This window comes from Pituophis catenifer, unplaced genomic scaffold, assembly GCF_029215685.1.
Source record: "Pituophis catenifer annectens isolate HBS135680 unplaced genomic scaffold, rPitCat1.0.hap2 SCAF_16, whole genome shotgun sequence".
In the NCBI taxonomy this organism is placed as follows: domain Eukaryota; kingdom Metazoa; phylum Chordata; class Lepidosauria; order Squamata; family Colubridae; genus Pituophis; species Pituophis catenifer.
In genome coordinates, this window is record NW_027256896.1 from 15,894,136 (window position 1) to 15,912,473 (window position 18,338).

The window sequence follows — 18,338 nt, forward strand, 5'->3', positions numbered from 1 at the left end:
CTGCCCCCTAGAGTCGGGAACGACTAGCACATACATGTGAGCCGGCATGATTCTTTTGTAAAAGTTGGATGGCATCAAGTTTCAAAACTTAGGAGTTTATATTTTGTTTTTTTAAATTCTTCCTTGCCTCCTGTATACTTAGGTATCAACGAAAGTGATGACATCAGCCTTATCTTATCCGAAATGGAGAAAGCAGTTCATTACTCGCACAAGGTTGGATCTTAGACCTTTCAAAACTTGACTTTCTTTTAAACTACGTCTCTTTACCACGAGGAGGATGCAGGGCAGGGGTGAAATCCAGCAGGTTCTGACAGGTTCTGGAAAACCGGTAGTGGAAATTTTGAGCAGTTCGGAGAACCGGCAAATACCACCTCTGGCTGGCCCCAGAGTGGGGTGGGAATGGAGATTTTGCAGTATCCTTCCCCTGCCCTGCCCACCAAGCCACGCCCACAGAACCGGTAGTAAAAAAAAATTGGATTTCACCATTGATGCAGGGGTTCGATCATCTGGATGTAGCACAACCATTTGATGTCAGTGTCTAGGACGGGGGTCGGCAACCTTATATACAGCGGGAGCCACAAAACCTGGGTGGGCGTGGCCAACTCGATGTCACTCACTTCCACCAGTCACATGACACCCCCCCTAGCCACGCCTACCCAGCCGGTCATTAGGGCAGAGAACCAGTTCTTAAAAAACACCGGGAACCGCAAAATCCTTTTGACATCTCTCTCTCTCTCTCTCCCATCCCTCCCTCCCTCTCTCCCTCTCTTTCTGTATCTCTCTATGTCTCTCTCTCTCTCTCCCCCTCTCTGTATCTCCCTGTCTCTGCCCTGGCCGCTTCTCCATCCCGCACCATCACGCTTACCTTCTCAGGCCAGGCGAGGAGTGACTGGGAGGGGAAGGCGAGGGGATGGGCCAGCCAGTGTTGGGATCACCAGACAGGGAGCCACAGCAGAGGGCCCAAAGAGCCACATGCGGCTCCGGAGCTGCAGGTTGCTGACCCCTGGTTTAAGATGTATTTACTAGATCTGAGCTAGGTAAATATAAATGACCACAAGATGGCAGCAAAGGGACCCTGAAATCTCTCACTCCTTGTGGCCCTCTAGTGGTGGTTGGGATTTTTGCAGCAGAAATCTGCTGACCATAATGGGTGATCAAATGCCAAAGTTAGAACAAGAAGCATGGAATGAATTACCCCCGGACATACGAAGGATCCCCGACCTCTGCGCCTTCCGTCGTGCAGTGAAGACCCTGTTATTCCAGCAAGCCGCTCTGAGGGGATAAATGATTTTAATTTGGTTTTAATGGGGTTTTAAAATTGGTTTTAAAATGAGAGTTTTCAATTCGGCCTATGATTTAATTATTTTAATCTGCTTTTAAATTCTATTTTGTACATTGTTTTTATTATGGCTGTTCACCGCCCTGAGTCCTTCGGGAGAAGGGCGGTATATAAATAAAATAAAATAAAATAAATAAAATAAATAAATAAATAAATAAATAAATAAAATAAAGCAAACCTCAATGCATTTTGGGATTGTGGATTTATTTTCAGTGTGCCATGTTAGTGGAATCTTTAAGGCAGAAATCAGGGAACTTTTCAAGGAACCAGTCAACTTCCACAGTAGATGACCTCTCGTCACTAAAGAAGGAAGAAAAGAAGACCAGATCTTCAAAAGTACCGTTTCCAAAGCCGACAGCCCTCACCCTTGCCAGGATGGTAAGTTGACCCTGGTATTTCGAAATGATCTCTATCATATATTATCAGTTCCTTGCTTTGTTCAGTATTTTCTCTTTACCGATTGTGGTCCTTGAGTCAAGAAAGCACCTTTTGTAGAATTGCGCGAGAAGGAAAATTGCTGGAGTCTTATGGTCTGCCGGCAGCCTGCGGAGCTGGCAGTAGAGTCAGACAGTGAGGAGGCTGGGGAGGAACATGGGCCAGTCCTGGGGTCTGGGGAAGGCTCGGGCGAAGGCTCTGCATCAGAGGCAGAAAGGAGGCTAGGGCCATCTGGGATTTATGTGCTGCCTCCGGAACCTCCAGAGTCTGACGTCAGCGAGGCAGAGGAACAGGGGGAGCCTGTTCCCAGTGTGTGCATGCGCAGAGCTGCCAGAAGGCAAGAACAGTTAAGACAAAAGGGGCGACTCGGGAGTAAGGCTTGGAGATGATTGGCTCCTGCCATAAGACATAAAGGAGGAGCAAAGGGACATGAGCCTTTGCAGGAAGCAACTTTGTTCGTTCTGGTTGATTTAAATTCTGAAGCTCTGTTTTGACTCTGTGCTCCGTGTGGCCTTGCAAAGCTAATTGCGAATTAGGTCTTTGGCAGCGTGTCAAGGGAGATAAAGGTGGGTGCTTATCAACCTTATCCCGAAGGACTGTGGCAGACTTCTGTCGGACTCTTTACCAACTATTTATGACTCATGACGGGCTGTAAATGAACAGAATTCACAGCCATTGAAATAAAAAGAGGGTTTGGGGGACTAATCGTGTCCTTTTTACTGTCTCAGGAAGCCTAGGTCAGAACATGGAGCAGGAAAAACATGAAACCAAAATATGCAAGATTTTTTTTTAAAAAATTATTATTAATGATGCAGTTGAGTGGTGCGGTGGCCTAGAGGTGGAGCTCTCGCCTCACAATCAGGAGGCTGTGAGTTCGATCCCAGGTAGAGGCAGATATTTCTCTCTCGGGACACACTGAGAATATATCTGCTGGACAAAACTCCGCATTGGCGACAGGAAGGGCATCCGGCCAATAAACACTCAGCTCCATTCAGTTGCCCAATACTCAATCCCGCGAGGGATTATGTTATGGGGGTCGTTAAAACGGGATGATGATTAATGATGCAATTGACCTTTGGAAGAACCATGACCCGATGACTGAGAATCTCCATAGACAAGAGGTTTTCTTATCTGTCCTCCATCTCTTTATGGTTTCCGAGAACAGCACCAAGATGGCGAGAGGATCGGGAGCCCCAAAACCCTTTCGTGGCGTCCTCCGAGTGGCAAAGCGGAAATCCCACCAGGTGCGTACAAGTGAAGTGACCACTACATGGGATAAACAAGGCTGGTTCCATAACTCTTAAGCCATATTTATTATTTATTATTATTTATACTGAGCCTGGTGGCGCAGTGGACTAAACTACTGTTAAAGTAGTATTTAGCTGCCAGCTGCCTGCAATTACTGCGAGTTCAATTGTCACCAGGCTCAAGGTTGACTCAGCCTTCCATCCTTTCGAGGTAGGTAAAATGAGGACCCGGTTTGTGGGGGCAATAAGCTGACTTTGTATAAAATAGAACACCGCTTAGGGGGAGCCCAAAAGCCCTACTAAGCAAAACAAAACTATGAAGGCTATTGCTTAAAAGCATTGTAAGCCGCCCTGAGTCTCCGGAGAAGGGCGGCATATAAATCAAACTAATAAATAAATAAATAATAATAAATAAATTATTTATTATTATTTATTATGAGTTCAATTTATATGCAGCCCTTCTCTGGAGACTCAGGGCGGCTTACAATGCGTTAAGCAACAGCCTTCATACTTTTGTATATACCTGCTTAGTAGGGCTTTCGCCGCCCCCCCCCCCAAGCGGTGTTCTTTTTAATACAAAGTCAGCTTATTGCCCCCACAATCCGGGTCCTCATTTTACCTACCTCGGAAGGATGGAAGGCTGAGTCAACCTGGAGCCTAGTGAGATTCGAACTTGCAGTAATTGCAGGCAGCTGGTGTTACTTAACAGTACTTTAGTCTGCCGTGCCACCAAGGCTGTTTAAGTCCACAGTCAGCTGATGCCCATCTATGTGGAAGTTGCCGTGGTTTTAAGTTATAAAATGGCTTGCTTCGATTTGTCTTAGAATAGGTATGTCCAATTCCTGGAAAATAAATGGGGAAGAAATGGAGGTAGTGACAGATTTTATTTTCCTGGGCTCCAAGATCACCGCAGATTCTGTATGAGGATGAGGATGATAATGATTTGATTTATTGTGCAGTTCAACCCATAAAAGAGATTTTCCTGGCCAGAAAGAAACTGAACCCCAAGTCAAAGAAACAGCCAGTGACGTCAATTTCTTTGTTGGATCACAGCCGAAGCAAAAACATAGGTGGGTGTCTTCAGATAATTGGGGGGGGGGGCTTACTTTTTTCCCCACAGAGATGCTTGAAAACAACTCCTAAGGTGCATAACAGGCTGTTTTCCCTTCCCATGGTTACAGAATTTGTGTCTTTTTTCCGCACGAGCGGTTTAGACGTGCATTTGTAAATTCATATTTCTCCCCTTCCAGGAAGGAGTACTTAAAGCAAGGGTGTCAAACTCGATTTCATTGGTGGCTGTATCAGGGTTGCGTTTGACCTCGGAGAGGGGGGGCCAGTGTGGGCGTGGCCAGCTTAACATCACTCGGGTCAGGGGTGCCTGTGGCGGCCCGAGCACTCAGACAGTGAAAACGGGCTCCTGAGCTCCATTTTTGGCCGTGATGGCCTCCTGCAGCCCTCTGCCAGTGAAAACAGAGCTCGGGTGGGCCCCGCGTCAGTAGTGGGTTGCTACTACCAGTTCGGGCGAACTGGTAGCGGCGGCAGGAGGCTCCGCCCACCTGCCTGGATGACATCAAATACCCTCTGCGCATGCGCAGAAGCTTTGAGCGAACAGGTAGCAAAGGTAAGTGAAACCCACCACTGCCCCGCATTCCCCACCTGGGGCCCTGTTTTCAGCCGCGACAGCCGAAAATGGGGCCTGGGAGGACTGCACACAGCCCTCCCGAGATCCGTTTTTGTTGGTAGAGACACGGTTGGCCGGTCCTTTGCTGTTTCCAGGGCAGCCCCGCGGGCCAGATCTAAGCACCCCGTGGGCTGGATCAGGCCCCCGAGCCTTGAGTTTGACACCCCTGATTTAAAGAGACGATTTAAAAAAAAAAACAGGGTGTACTTCCGAAGCAAGAATAACACAATTTTCTTCCCCTCCAGAGGCAGTTTTCAAAAAGAGTGGGAAAAAGTTGATCCCTTCGGTGGGGTTGCCAAACGAGGAAGAAATCTGCTCCACCAAGACAGTATGTATTGTCCGTAACACGCCGCCTGAACAGAAAGATTGTTAAATGCTCTGAATCAGGGGTGAAATCCAGCAGGTTCTGACAGGTTCTGCAGAACCGGTAGGGGAAATTTTGAGCAGTTCGGAGAACCGGCAAATACCCCTTCTGGCTGGCTCCAGAGTGGGGTGGGAATGGAGATTTTGCAATATCCTTCCCCCAGGAGTGGGGTGGGAATGGAGATTTTGCAATATCCTTCCCCCAGGAATGGGGTGGGAATGGAGATTTTGCAATATCCTTCCCCCCAGGTGTGGGGTGGGAATGGAGATTTTGCAATATCCTTCCCCCCAGGAGTGGGGTGGGAATGGAGATTTTGCAATATCCTTCCCCCAGGAGTGGGGTGGGAATGGAGATTTTGCAATATCTTTCCCCCAGGAGTGGGGTGGGAATCCTTCCCCCAGGAGTGGGGTGGGAATGGAGATTTTGCAATATCTTTCCCCCAGGAGTGGGGTGGGAATGGAGATTTTGCAATATCCTTCCTCCAGGAGTGGGGTGGGAATGGAGATTTTGCAATATCCTTCCCCCAGGAGTGGGGTGGGAATGGAGATTTTGCAATATCTTTCCCCCAGGTGTGGGGTGGGAATGGAGATTTTGCAATATCCTTCCCCCAGGAGTGGGGTGGGAATGGAGATTTTGCAATATCTTTCCCCCAGGAGTGGGGTGGGAATCCTTCCCCCAGGAGTGGGGTGGGAATGGAGATTTTGCAATATCTTTCCCCCAGGAGTGGGGTGGGAATGGAGATTTTGCAATATCCTTCCTCCAGGAGTGGGGTGGGAATGGAGATTTTGCAATATCCTTCCCCCAGGAGTGGGGTGGGGATGGAGATTTTGCAATATCCTTCCCCCAGGAGTGGGGTGGGAGTGCAGATTTTGCAATATCCTTCCCCTGCCGTGCCCACCAAGCCACACCCACAGAACAGGTAGTAAAAAAATTTGGATTTCACCACTGCTCTGAATGCTTCTTCAGTTGCGGTGTGGTTCCCCCACCCACTCAACAAACCTCCATGTTTTTTTCTCCTTCCCCAACAGTGGCTCGGCAAATGCAGCCTGAAAAAGCTAAAATTAGATTTGCCCAGTCTTGTTTTTGGACCTGGGAGCCTCCATCGGAAGGAGATGGTGGAATCGTTGCACAAGAAGGTTTCGGCAAAATATTGCGACATTTTCCCAAGTGTAGAAATGCAAGTGAGTCCCTTCCCCTCCTTTGGTGCTTTTCGAGGGAAGCTGAAATGTTTCTTTGGTAATCCTGATTGTGCACACCGGTGTTTCCCAACCTTGGCGACTTGAAGATGGGTGGACTTTGACTCCCAGAATTCCCCAGCCAACACTGCGATATAAGTAACTGTAGCAATATTTCTTCAACCTGTACTCAGCCTTGGACTTTTATTCTTGTCTGCTTGTTTGTTTGTTTATTTATAGGCTGCTTTTAAGAGTCACAGTTTTTCCAAAACTGGCAGATAGATAGATAGATAGATAGATAGATAGATAGATAGATAGACAGACAGACAGACAGATAGATAGACAGACAGACAGACAGACAGACAGACAGACTGGAGAGAGAGAGAGAGAGATACCATAGCTAGCTAGCTAGCTGGATGGATGGATGGATGGATGGATGGATGGATGGATGGATGGATAGATGATAGACAGACAGACAGACAGACAGACCGACAGGAGAGAGAGAGAGAGAGAGAGAGAGAGAGAGAGAGAGAGAGAGAGAGAGAGAGAGAGAGATACCGTAGATAGATAGATAGATAGATAGATAGATAGATAGATAGATAGATAGATAGATAGATAGATGATAGACAGACAGACAGACAGACAGGAGAGAGAGAGATACCATAGATAGATAGATAGATAGATAGATAGATAGATAGATAGATAGATAGATAGATAGACAGACAGACAGACAGACTGACTGGAGAGAGAGAGAGAGAGAGAGAGAGAGATACCGTAGATAGATAGATAGATAGATAGATAGATAGATAGATAGATAGATAGATAGATAGATAGATACTGTAGACAGACAGACAGACAGACAGACAGACAGACAGGAGAGAGAGAGATACCGTAGATAGATAGATAGATAGATAGATAGATAGATAGATAGATAGATAGATAGATAGATAGATAGATAGATAGATTGATAGGCAGGCAGGCAGACAAGACTGACAGATGGGTGGATAGATAGACAGATAGATAAGTGAAATAGATGGATGGATAGATGGATGGATGGATGGATGGATGGATGGATAGATAAGATAGACAGATAGATAGATAGAGATGATAGACAGATAAATTAGATACATAAATTATCTAACTACATAGATAAATAGACAGACAGATAGAAAGACAGACAGATAGGTAGACAGACAGAAATAAGTAGATAGACTAGATAGAAATAAACATATAGATGATAGATAGAAAGATAGAAGAGAAAATGAGCCCCTCCCTTATTCACATAAAGATAAAATGAGGGGGGGGGGGCGGAGGCACATTCATATGTACAAGATTCTGCCCCAAGCAGCTGTTCTAGTAAAAATAGTGTTAGACTTAACATGGCTTTGATTTCTTAGCCTACCCTACATTGGGCATGACCCTCACATCACCTCTTAGAGCAGGGGTCGGCAACCCGTGGCTCTGGAGCTGCATGTGGCTCTTTCTTCCCTCTGCTATAGCTCCCTGTCACCAATCAGCTCCATAATTGATAGGGCTTTCGGTTAGGACAGGTAGAAGAAAAAGGACTCCACACTAGGAGGAAACTCTATGGTGGAGGGAACCGGATTTCCGGTCGGCAGGGGAAAAAGGATGCCGTGCTAGGAGACTCTACGGTGGGGGAACCGGATTTCCGGTCGGCTCCAGAATTGAACGGGAGGCTTCCGGTTAAGACCTTTGTGGCTCTTTGTGCGTTTAAGGTTGCCGACCCCTGTCTTAGAGTGACATCTTATGATCTTGTCTCCCAGGGGATGGTGAAGCATCTGCAGATTCAACCCAAGGATTTGGACGACTACATCGAACAGATGGAGAATGTGTTGCGGTGCTACGTCCGAAGACTACAGTGGCTTCTCTCGGGTCTGTCTATCCTGCTGAGGAGTTGCCCCACTATTAACCATCTTGGCAAGAGTTATTTATTTCAGCATTGGATCTCCGTGGCCCCAAAGTTGGGGGAAAACTAATTCTTTTGAACCAAGGGGGGGAAAAAATCAAAAAAGCCCAGTTGCCTTTTGAAAAATGCACCTCGGGGGATATTTCTGATCCAGTTTTAGAGCCCAGCCAAACGGAATATTCTTTAAGTGCGTGGACTTAAGTTTCCTAGAATCCGCGACGACGACCATGCTGGATCGTGGCCATGCATGGAGAATTCTAGATGATGACATCATATATCCCAAAGAGACCAGCCTGGAGAAGATTGGTTTGATGGGATTCCTGGCCACCATTTGCCTTTTATCCTGATTCTGATTCTTTAAATGAGGGGTCAGCAACCTGCTGCTCTGGAGCCGCATGTGGCTCTTTCATCCCTCTGCTGCAGCTCCCTGTTGCTGGTCGGCTCCACAATTGATAGGGCTTTCGGTTAGGAGAGGTAGAGGAAAAAGGATACCGTGCTATGAGGAGACTATGATGGGGGAAACGGACTTTTGGTCGGCTCCAGAATTGAACGGGGGCTTCCAGTTAGGACCTTTGTGGCTCTTTGAGTATTTAAGGTTGCCGACCACGGATTTAGATTAAACCCAGTGCTAAGTAAGATAAAAGGGTGTCAACGGTCAAACAATTCTCTTTCTTTAGGCAGCCGCCGATTCTTTGGGGTCATCTTGGAAGCCAAAGTTTGCATTCTCATTGACACATCTGGTTCCATGGAGCACTCCTTGAGTCTGGTTGCCAAAGAGCTCACCTCCCTTATCTGGGAACAGCTGAGGAAGAAGGCCACCAAGTAAGGAAGCTGCAGGGATAGTAGCTTACCTCATTCCAGTGATAACCAGTCTCAGACTGGTAAGTTGTCCTCATAAGCGGGCTCCCCCTGCCCCTGCCCCCAAATTTCTCCCAAGGGATCAGAATTGAGCTCTCTATTTTGTGTTGATATATAAGAGTTCTAACTGAGTGGTACAATGGCCTAGAGGTGGAGCTCTCGCCTCACAATCAGGAGGCTGTGAGTTCGATCCTAGGTAGAGGCAGATATTTTTCTCTCTGGGCACAATGAAAATATATCTGCTGGGGGGAAAAACTCCGCATTGGCAACAGGAAGGGCATCCGGCCAGTAAATACTCAGCTCCATTCAGTTGCCCAGCTGGCTGGGGAATTCTGGGAATTGAAATCCGCCAGGCTTAAAGTTGCCAAGGTTGGAGACCCCTGTTTTGGAGGAAACCTACTCAGTGAAGATAGTGGATCTGCTGTAGGTTCTGGTGGGAATTTAGTTTATCTTAGTTTATCTCAACGTGATCCTCGCCGCGGTTTTGCTGATGTGGTTGTCCACGCTGATTGTGGCTTGCTGATTAGATCTCATGCTCTCTCTCCAGGTTCAACCTCATCGCTTTTGCAGAAGAGGTCCAACTTTGGCAGGAGTGCCTTGTGGAGGCCACCGATGAAATGTGCCACGAGGCTGCCCAGTGGGTCTCCCTCTTTCAGGCTCATGGGAATACATCCATTCTGAAGGCTTTACAGGTTGGTTTCGTCGAACCGAAGCTTTGCGGTTCAGTAGTGTTGCCGTAAACCCTGGCGCCAATGGCCTAGAGCAGGGGTCTCCAACCTTGGCAACGTTAAGACTTGTGGACTTCAACTCCCAGAATTCCTCAGCCAGCCGCGAGGAGTTGAAGTCCACAAGTCTTAAAGCCGCCATGTTTGAAGGCCCCAGCATAGAGAATGGGTTTTCCCTTCAAAACATTATAATCTGCGATGGATTTTTCTGGATTCCAGTGCTATCTTTCTGGAATATTCTAGTGGGAGTTTTCTTGAGACTATTTTTTTCTTTGATAAGTTTTATTGGTTTTTCCCTCTCCAATACACACCCACTTATTTTTTGAAATAGAATATTGACCATATCATATCATATCATATCATATCATATATAATTCATATAATATAATTCATCATATCCAAATATATTTTACTTCGTTACAGTTTCTACCAAAGTGTTCTTTTCCCATATTTGTTAATCAAATCTTAATTTTTCTATTCTTATTTTTCTAAACAGTATCTTCTTTCACCCTCAAATTCTATTTTTTTCTATTCTTAATCATATACGTTCTCCTTAATTTTATTTTTTTATTAATTCAATCTTTATCTTAATATATTTAAACGTGTTCGGGGGATGCCTTTCTTTCGTTTCATCTTTTTTTCTTCCTTTCTTGAGACTCTTGTGAAGGGAAACTTAACTATTTTGTACCTGATTTGTAGCATGAATATGCCCAGAAGAATGATATTAGATAGAATTGAGTTTTGGGTTCTGCAAACAACCCTGTTTTCCCCAAAAATAAGACATCCCCTGATAATACTGTATGCCCAAATCGGGCTTGAGGCCAAACACTTATTTCAGGGTTCAAAAAAAATATAAGACAGGGTCTTATTTTCAGCGAAACACGGTATAGATAGTCCTCTACTTACAGCCATTGGTTTGGTACCATTCAAAGTTATAACCAGAGGTGGGTTTCAGCAGGTTCTGACCAGTTCTGAAGAACCGGTAGCGGAAATTTTGAGTAGTTCGGAGAACCGGTAGTAAAAATTCTGACTGGTCCTGCCCCCCATCTATTCTCTGCCTCCCAAGTCCCAGCTGATTGGGAGGAAATGGAGATTTGGCAGCATCCTTCCCCTACCACGCCCACCAAGCCATGCCATGCCACGCCCACCAAGCCACGCCCACAGAACCGTTAGTAAAAAAATTTGAAACCCACCCCTGGTTACAACAGTACTGAAAAAAAAGGAACTTATGACTGTTATTCACATTTTGAAGACCAATGCGGCATCCCCATGGTCATGTGACCAACATTTGAATGCTTGGTGACTCAGACCCGTCTGACCTGCTGTCAGACCTCCGTAGCGGGTCTGCCTTCGGACGGAAAAGAAAACGCTACCAGCAGCTTTGAGATGCTTCAGTCCGCCCGCTTAATTGAACAAACACCCCCCTCCACCGTGTGAGCTTTGGATCCGAACCGCCACCTCCCCGATCTTCTCGCTGCTGTAAGCTGAGCGCCAGGTGTCTCGGTCGATAGGGATCACTGTCGCCGCTATAGCTGGCGGTGTCGAGAGGAGCTCGACAGCTGCAATACCCAGGGTCACGTCATCACCATTCTGGCAAGCAAAATCAACAGGGAAGCCAGATTCACTTAACAACCATGCGACTGACTTAACAACTGCGGTGACTCACTTAACAACTGTGGCAAGAAAGGTCGTAAAATCACAGCATTGTATTGCCTAAGATGGAGTGGCCCTAGAGGCGGAGCTCTCGCCTCACAATCGGGAGGCTGTGAGTTCAATCCTAGGTAGAGGCAGATATTTCTCTCTCTGGGCACGAATGAGAATATATCTGTTGAACAAAACTCTGCATTGGTGACAGGAAGGGCATCCGGCCAGTAAACATTCGGCTCCATTCAGTTGCCCAGACTCCATCCCGCAAGGGATTATGGGGTCATTCAAAGATGATGATTGTAGTGCCTAAGCTCTGATTTAATTCAAGGTGTGTTTCAGTGGTGGGTTCCTCCCGGTTCGGTCTGGTTCGGCCGAGCCGGTAGCAGTGACAATATGATGTCACTGAACCAGTTCTCCCCCCCGCCCCCCCCCGCCCCCCCACCCACGTTATTCTTACCTTTTATTTGGTCCCACCCCCAATCTATTGCCGCCTCCTGAGTCCCAGCTGATGACTAGAGGGAAAAAACCTGTTTAAACTCTTGACGCGGGGCTTCAAAGGGCCGTCCTACAGCTGATCAGTGTTAAAAGCAAAAAAATGAGTCGGGTCCTAAGTGCGAGGACTGGTTGTAAGTGCGAGGACCTTCCAGAAATGACCAGCTAGCCATGCCCACCTAGTCACATGACCTTCAAGCCACACCCACAAAATAAGCCACACCCACAGAACCGGTAGTAAAAAAATTTAGAACCCACCCCTGGTGTGTTTGTTGTCATTTTTAGAGAGCGCTTAGTCTGGAAAATGTCGAAGCCCTGTACATTTTGACCGATGGAAAACCTGACACCAGCTGCAGCTTAATTCTCAAAGAAATTGAAGCGCTTACGAAGAGTCACGCTGTTACCATCCACACCATTTCTTTCAATTGCACGGACAGGTAATTCTCGCTTGGCTTCCCAAATTTGAATTTTAAAATTGAACCCTGGGCCAACATGAGAAAAATGTTCTGAACTTCTCTGAGCCTTAGAACTTAAATGTTGAGGATTGAACTCAAATGGCTCCCAGTTTGGGACGTTCTCTTTTTTTTGTCTTCGACAGAGTGGCCAACGACTTTCTCAAGAAACTCGCCTTCCAGACCGGCGGACGCTACCATCGTTGCCATGGAGATGCAGACGGACAGTTGGCCGCACACCAACTGCTTTCGCAAGGCTTTAAAGATGAGGAGGTACGCCTCATTGACCCAACTAATTAGCTCAATGTCAACGAGCTAATCTTCCTTTCCTTTCCATAATTTTACAATGAGGTCACTGCAATCCACTGTGCAACGCCCACAAGATTAAATTATGATTAGGTCAGTTACCATCAATCAGTGTTTATCAATCTTGGTGACTTGTTGGTTGGGAAATTCTGGAAGTTGAAGTCCACACAACTCAAGATTGAAAATCACTGCATTAGAAGTTGCAAATTCAGGACCTTGGACAACAACACAGAGCTGTTGTCAGCGCTTCGACGCTGGCATAGAGAGCAGAGGAGAGAGAGAGATAAGCTCTGAACTTTTGCCTGCTAAATCCCTTTGAAGTCGGGTTGTCGTGGAAATGAAGGGGGGGGGAAACATTCCTGGGAAATGACGAGACAAGAAGTCTGAAGAATGACTTGGAAGATAGCCAATGAGAAGCAGAGATTTGGGGATCGGAAAGGGAGGGATTGGGGGGCAAAAGGTCAGTCTTGTCCGCATCGAGTCATGATCCGGTGGCTGTGCTCAATTAAAGAAAATATTTCCTTAAAGATTGGCAGTTTGGAAATTCATTTAATTTTGAGATAGCATCGAAGTCTGACAGCTGTTGACTCAGCTCATTTCAACCATCTTCAATTCATTCGTTCATTTAATTTATTGATTAAATTAAGGTGCCACCCGTCTTATCCAGAGATGACTGTGGGCGGCTTACAAGTATTAAAATTACTACACATTATATTGTCTGTGGAGATAGATACTCAGTCATTTAGGTCATGGGTGTCCCAAAAGTGCTTTTTCAAAAGGCAACTGGACTTTTTTCCTATTTTTTTTTCTGACTGAATGGTGTGGAACTGAGGAAGCTTCTTGGATGGGAAGGGAAACGTCTTCAAGGAGAAAACCAAGTCCAGTTGGCCTTTTGAAAAAGCACTTTTGGGATACAAATTATGTTATTTGTCTAGCAATTTCATTTCTGGAAGTGATGATGTCTCTACGATTCTTATTCTCCATCTCATTCATCCTTCTTCATATCATCTTCATTGACGTTACCTTTACTACTTTGAATTATTCCTATTCAGTTCATATAAGGGCTTCACAGGTAGTCCTCGAGTTATGACTACCATGGGGGCCAGCATTTCTCTTGTAAGTCGTGACGGTCGTAAGTTAATGCACGCCCATTAACTGGATCTGGTTTTACAACCGCCTTTAGGGCAGTCGTTGAGCGAATCACACATCGTAAGTCTGAACCACATGGTGAATTCCATTCTCCTAAATCGCAGAATTTTTTACCCCAAAACTGGCAATAATATATTTCTAATCACAGCTAGATAACCGTATCATGCTGCAACTAGTAGCAGGTATGAGCCAATTGTCAGGGCCTGACCAACAAGTGGGTTTCAAATTTTTTTACTACCGGTTCTGTGGGCGTTGCTTGGTGGGCATGGTATGGCTTGGTGGGTGTGGCTTGATGGGCACGGCAGGGGAAGGATACTGTAAAATCCCCATTTCCTCCCAATCAGCTGGGACTTGGGAGGCAGAGAATAGATGGGGTGGGACCAGTCAGAATTTTTACTACCGGTTCTCCGAACTAATCAAAATTTCCGTTACCGGTTCTCCAGAACTGGTCAGAACCTGTTGCAACCCATCTCTGGGCAGCATGAAATTTTACGATGGCTGGAAGTACTTTATGCTGATGTAATTACAAAGGTCATTATTGATGTAATGTTATTAAGTAAGGTCATTATTATTAAGTAAGATCATAAGTCAAGGATTACCTATATATGTCGAGAAAGACATTATCGGGACAGATTTCCTACTTCCTGGGCTCCTAGCAGATGTTCCCAAGGACGAGGGGTGTTCGCTGACCTTTGACCTTTGTTTTCTTTAATGATCAATTGATCTTCGCTTAAACAAAACGAAACAAAACCTGCATTCTTGGTCTGTTTGTGTTTTTTTCCCCCCCAGGATCCTGTATTCCCCTTGTTCGAAGGTGACGATTTGAAGAAGCTTGTCGAAGAAATAGACAGAGCTAGGAAATATTTAACACAGGCCAAGATATTTAGGTGAAGGTCTAATATTTGGGTTCTGGACTTGTCAATTACCCTCATCCTTGTTTCTTTCTTTGAAGGGTTGGTGGTTTCTTGCTTGTTCTTTTGGGACTGGTTTTTGTTTTCCTTTAATTATATTTTGGTGGGTGGGGGGAACCTCTCAGGCTTTTTTGCAGTTGCATAAAATGAGCAGGAGATGGAAAGCAAATCATAGATAATAATAGATTTTTTTGTATCTTTCTTTTTACTAGATCACTTTTAGACAAAAAGGACACAAACGAGAAGAACCATCTCTCTTAATACAATTGCTTCCAGGTAAAAAGGTACATAGGTTTGCTTGTTAATCTTTCGTGCTAAATACCTGTGCGCTTTTCAGGAAGATTATCTACTCCAAATACGTGACAAGTTTCAAAAACACCAACAGTGGCCATATAGACAGGTAGTTCTCGACTTACGACCACGATGGAGCCCCCAAAAATTTCTCTGGCTAAGTGAGGCATTTGTTCAGGGAACGTTGCCCTGTTTTACGACCTTCCTTGCCGCTGTTGTTAAGTGAATCACTGCAACTGTTAAGTTAGCAACACTGTAAGGCCCGGCCTCTCCCCCTTATTCAAGAAAGTAAAGACTCTTGAAACTTGGCATTTCAAAAGGAACCTTTTATTGAATAGAGGTGATAGCAGGGCGAAAGGAAAGCAGGCTCTGAAGCCATGCAGTTAGAATAAAGGGATTAGAAACCCCTCCCAACAGTCCGATGTGGATTCAGCCAATGCACGGGTGCGAAGATATTATTGTGCTGGCCGCTTTGAGAAAGTGATAAGGGAACTTTCTCGGGGTCATCCTTCCGCCGGCTCTTGAGCGATGAAATCCACATGGCCCTCCCTCGCCTTACGTTCCCCAAAAGGTGAGAAAATGCCAGGCCGCTTAGGCGCAAGGCTAGAAGGTATAAATGTTTCCATGCCACTAAGTATTGTGTGGAGCCATGGTGGATGCGTGAATCAATTATTTCTTTGATTTCAAAATGTTGTTCTCCTTCCACCGTAATGGGGACCAGATGTGTGGGTGTAGGTGGTCTGATGTCAGAGGTAATTTCTGGTTTGAGTAAGCTACAGTGAAATACAGGATGAGCTTGCCAAGAATCTTTGGGAGGAGTAGTTCCACTGTGACAGGGTTTATGACCTAGTGATAGGGAATGGCCCTAGGAACTTTGGCCCCAGTTTCTTTGAGGGCTGAAGCGACTGCAGGAACTTTGTGGATAGGTAGACCCTGTCTCCTACTTTGAATGATTTAGGTTCAGCCCTCTTCTTGTCAGCTTGGGCTTTAAAGGCTGCCCTAGCTTCTTGCAGAGCCAGTCTGACAACTGTCCATGTGGTTTGTAATTTATGCATCCACTCTTTAAGGGGGGGGGAAATGTCTGGTTCTTCATTGGGTAATTCTGGCATAGGAGTGAATTCCTAGCCAGTGACTACTTGGAATAGGGTAAATCCTGTGCTGGTATGTACATGAGTTATTGTATGCAACCTCAGCAAATGGCAAGAAGTCTGTCCAGTTGTCCTGTTGGTAATTGATAAAACATCTTAAATATTGTTCTAGCACGCCATTAGTTCGTTCAACCACCCCATTCGTCTGGGGATGATGGGAGGAGCTTAGCCCCTGGGCGATGCCTAATAAGTTCAAAAAAGCCCACCAAAATCTTGAAGTGAATTGAACTCCCCCTATCAGAAATAATTCTGTTTGGAGAATTTACTACCCAAAATAACTGTATTCCCCACACTTCCAGGCAGTTCGACAATAAAGTCCATAGAGATCTCTCTCCAGGGTGCTGAAGGCTCAGATACGATTGGCAAAAGTCCAGGGGATTTTTCTTGCCACCTTTTAGCTGCAGCACAAACAGGCCACATAGTTTTCTATGTCCTTTTTTAGGGATGGCCACCAAAACTGTCTTTTGATGAGGTGCAGAGTTTTTACAAACCCAAAATGTCCTGTTAGTCTGGAATCGTGGCATCTTTTCATAAGGTCCAGGCATTGGGTTGCCTGGTACATACAGTTTCTCCCATCCAAGCTTAGTTGTCTTTAACCAAGCAGTTGTTTTATGGGTTTTGAACCATTCATTGTCACAAAGGGCTTTTTTGAATGCTTGGGTGATGGCATTGACAGTGGGCTGGTCTCGTTTGGCCTGTGCTCTTGTGATTACTTTAGCTGCCAGCTGAGGGATTTGGAGCAGAGGTTTTATTACCTCGGCTTTTGTGCTATTGTATTGGGGTTTCCTGGAGAGGGTGTCTGCCAGGAAGTTTTTTCCTCCTGGGAAATATTTAAGGATGGAGTCAAACCGCTTAAAGTATTGCGCCCAGCATACTTGTTTGGGAGAAAGTTTTCTTGGGATCTTAAGGGCTTCTAGGTTTTTGTGATCAGTCCAGACTTCGAAGGGGATTTTATTCCCTTCCAGGAAGTGTCTCCAAGTGAGGAGAGCTCAGCGTACGACATAAACTTCCTTCTCCCAGATGGCCCACCACTGCTCCGTTTCAGTTAATTTTTTGGAAGTGTAAGCACATGTTTGTAGCTGATCCTGCTCGTTCCTTTGGAGCAAAACGGCCCCTACGGCTACATCACTGGCATTGGCTTGTATGACAAACGGTTTATCTGGATCTGGGTGTTTTAATATCGGCTCGGCTGAGAAAACTTGTTTTAAGTTTTTCGAATGCCGCTTGGCATTCCATTGTCCAATTTAGTGGTTGCCTGTACCTCATTCTCACTCAGACAGAATCAAGTAGAATTATCTTATGGGTGAATTACACTAGTGATTGTCTTTTTATTAAAATCTTACTCTCTGTCATTCTTTTAACAGATTCAGCAAAGGAGTTTTATTTTATTTTTTCATAAACCGCTGCTATAATATCCCGGTTGGCAAATCTTCCTTCATTTCCACGGGAATTCTAGAATGAAAACAAAGAAACTTGAAAAATCTTTCGACTTTTCTCGTTTTTATATGACCCGGAAAATAATTGCATCACCCTTAATCTCGGTACACCTCTCTTCCTTTCTTCATTGCCACCCCCATGATGGATCCTAGGTGATCTTTAAATCTGGGATCCATTTACAATCTTTTCAGCTTTGCCAAATGCAATAAGAACGGGGAGCTCACATCACTATAGTTTTATAAGTTTGTTTATGGAGTGAACACTTTTTGAAGTTGTCCCCAAAAGCTGGGTTTTTTGGGGGGGGGCGGAGAAACTTCATTTCCCACAATTGGGGCTTGCTTGTTTTTCTCAAACTCATAAAGGAGAGCAAAATGTAAGAGGAGGTTTCTTCAAATGGATTCTCCAAATTGCTGACCCAAGATCAACATTCCTGGAAATATTTGAAGATATTGATTCCATCATCCCGCGTCAGATGTCCAGTGAAAAAGATTAATGAGAACATCTATGGAGATTCTCGGTCATCCAGGTCATGGTGGACCCCAAAGTTGCTTTTTCAAAAGGCATCTGGACTGCCATTGTTTTTCCTTGAAGACGTTTTGCTTCTACTCCACGAAGCTTCTTTAGTTCTTCTTCATCCAAAAACCTCAGTTCAGTTCAATTCTTCTCATCCAAGAAAGTTGTTCAGTTCTTCAGCTTCTTGGACGAGAAGAACTCAACTGCACTGAAGTTTTTGGATGATGAAGAAGAAGCTTCT

General features: G+C 45.4%; 1 protein-coding gene across 1 annotated transcript in view; it reads left to right on the forward strand.

Moving 5' to 3' along the window:
* Nucleotides 1–17,565, forward strand: part of VWA3A (von Willebrand factor A domain containing 3A) — a 43,196-nt gene extending 25,631 nt beyond the window's left edge. Inside the window, exons 20-33 of the mRNA XM_070955114.1 lie at nt 143–213; nt 1,553–1,717; nt 2,940–3,018; nt 3,981–4,091; nt 4,948–5,030; nt 6,095–6,247; nt 8,026–8,134; nt 8,846–8,990; nt 9,574–9,718; nt 12,176–12,327; nt 12,489–12,615; nt 14,587–14,684; nt 14,921–14,992; nt 17,512–17,565. Coding sequence (XP_070811215.1) covers nt 143–213; nt 1,553–1,717; nt 2,940–3,018; nt 3,981–4,091; nt 4,948–5,030; nt 6,095–6,247; nt 8,026–8,134; nt 8,846–8,990; nt 9,574–9,718; nt 12,176–12,327; nt 12,489–12,615; nt 14,587–14,684; nt 14,921–14,969 — 1,487 coding nt within the window. The 3' untranslated portion in view covers nt 14,970–14,992; nt 17,512–17,565. The remainder of the gene's footprint in view (nt 1–142; nt 214–1,552; nt 1,718–2,939; nt 3,019–3,980; nt 4,092–4,947; nt 5,031–6,094; nt 6,248–8,025; nt 8,135–8,845; nt 8,991–9,573; nt 9,719–12,175; nt 12,328–12,488; nt 12,616–14,586; nt 14,685–14,920; nt 14,993–17,511) is intronic.
* Nucleotides 17,566–18,338: the final 773 nt, after the last annotated feature.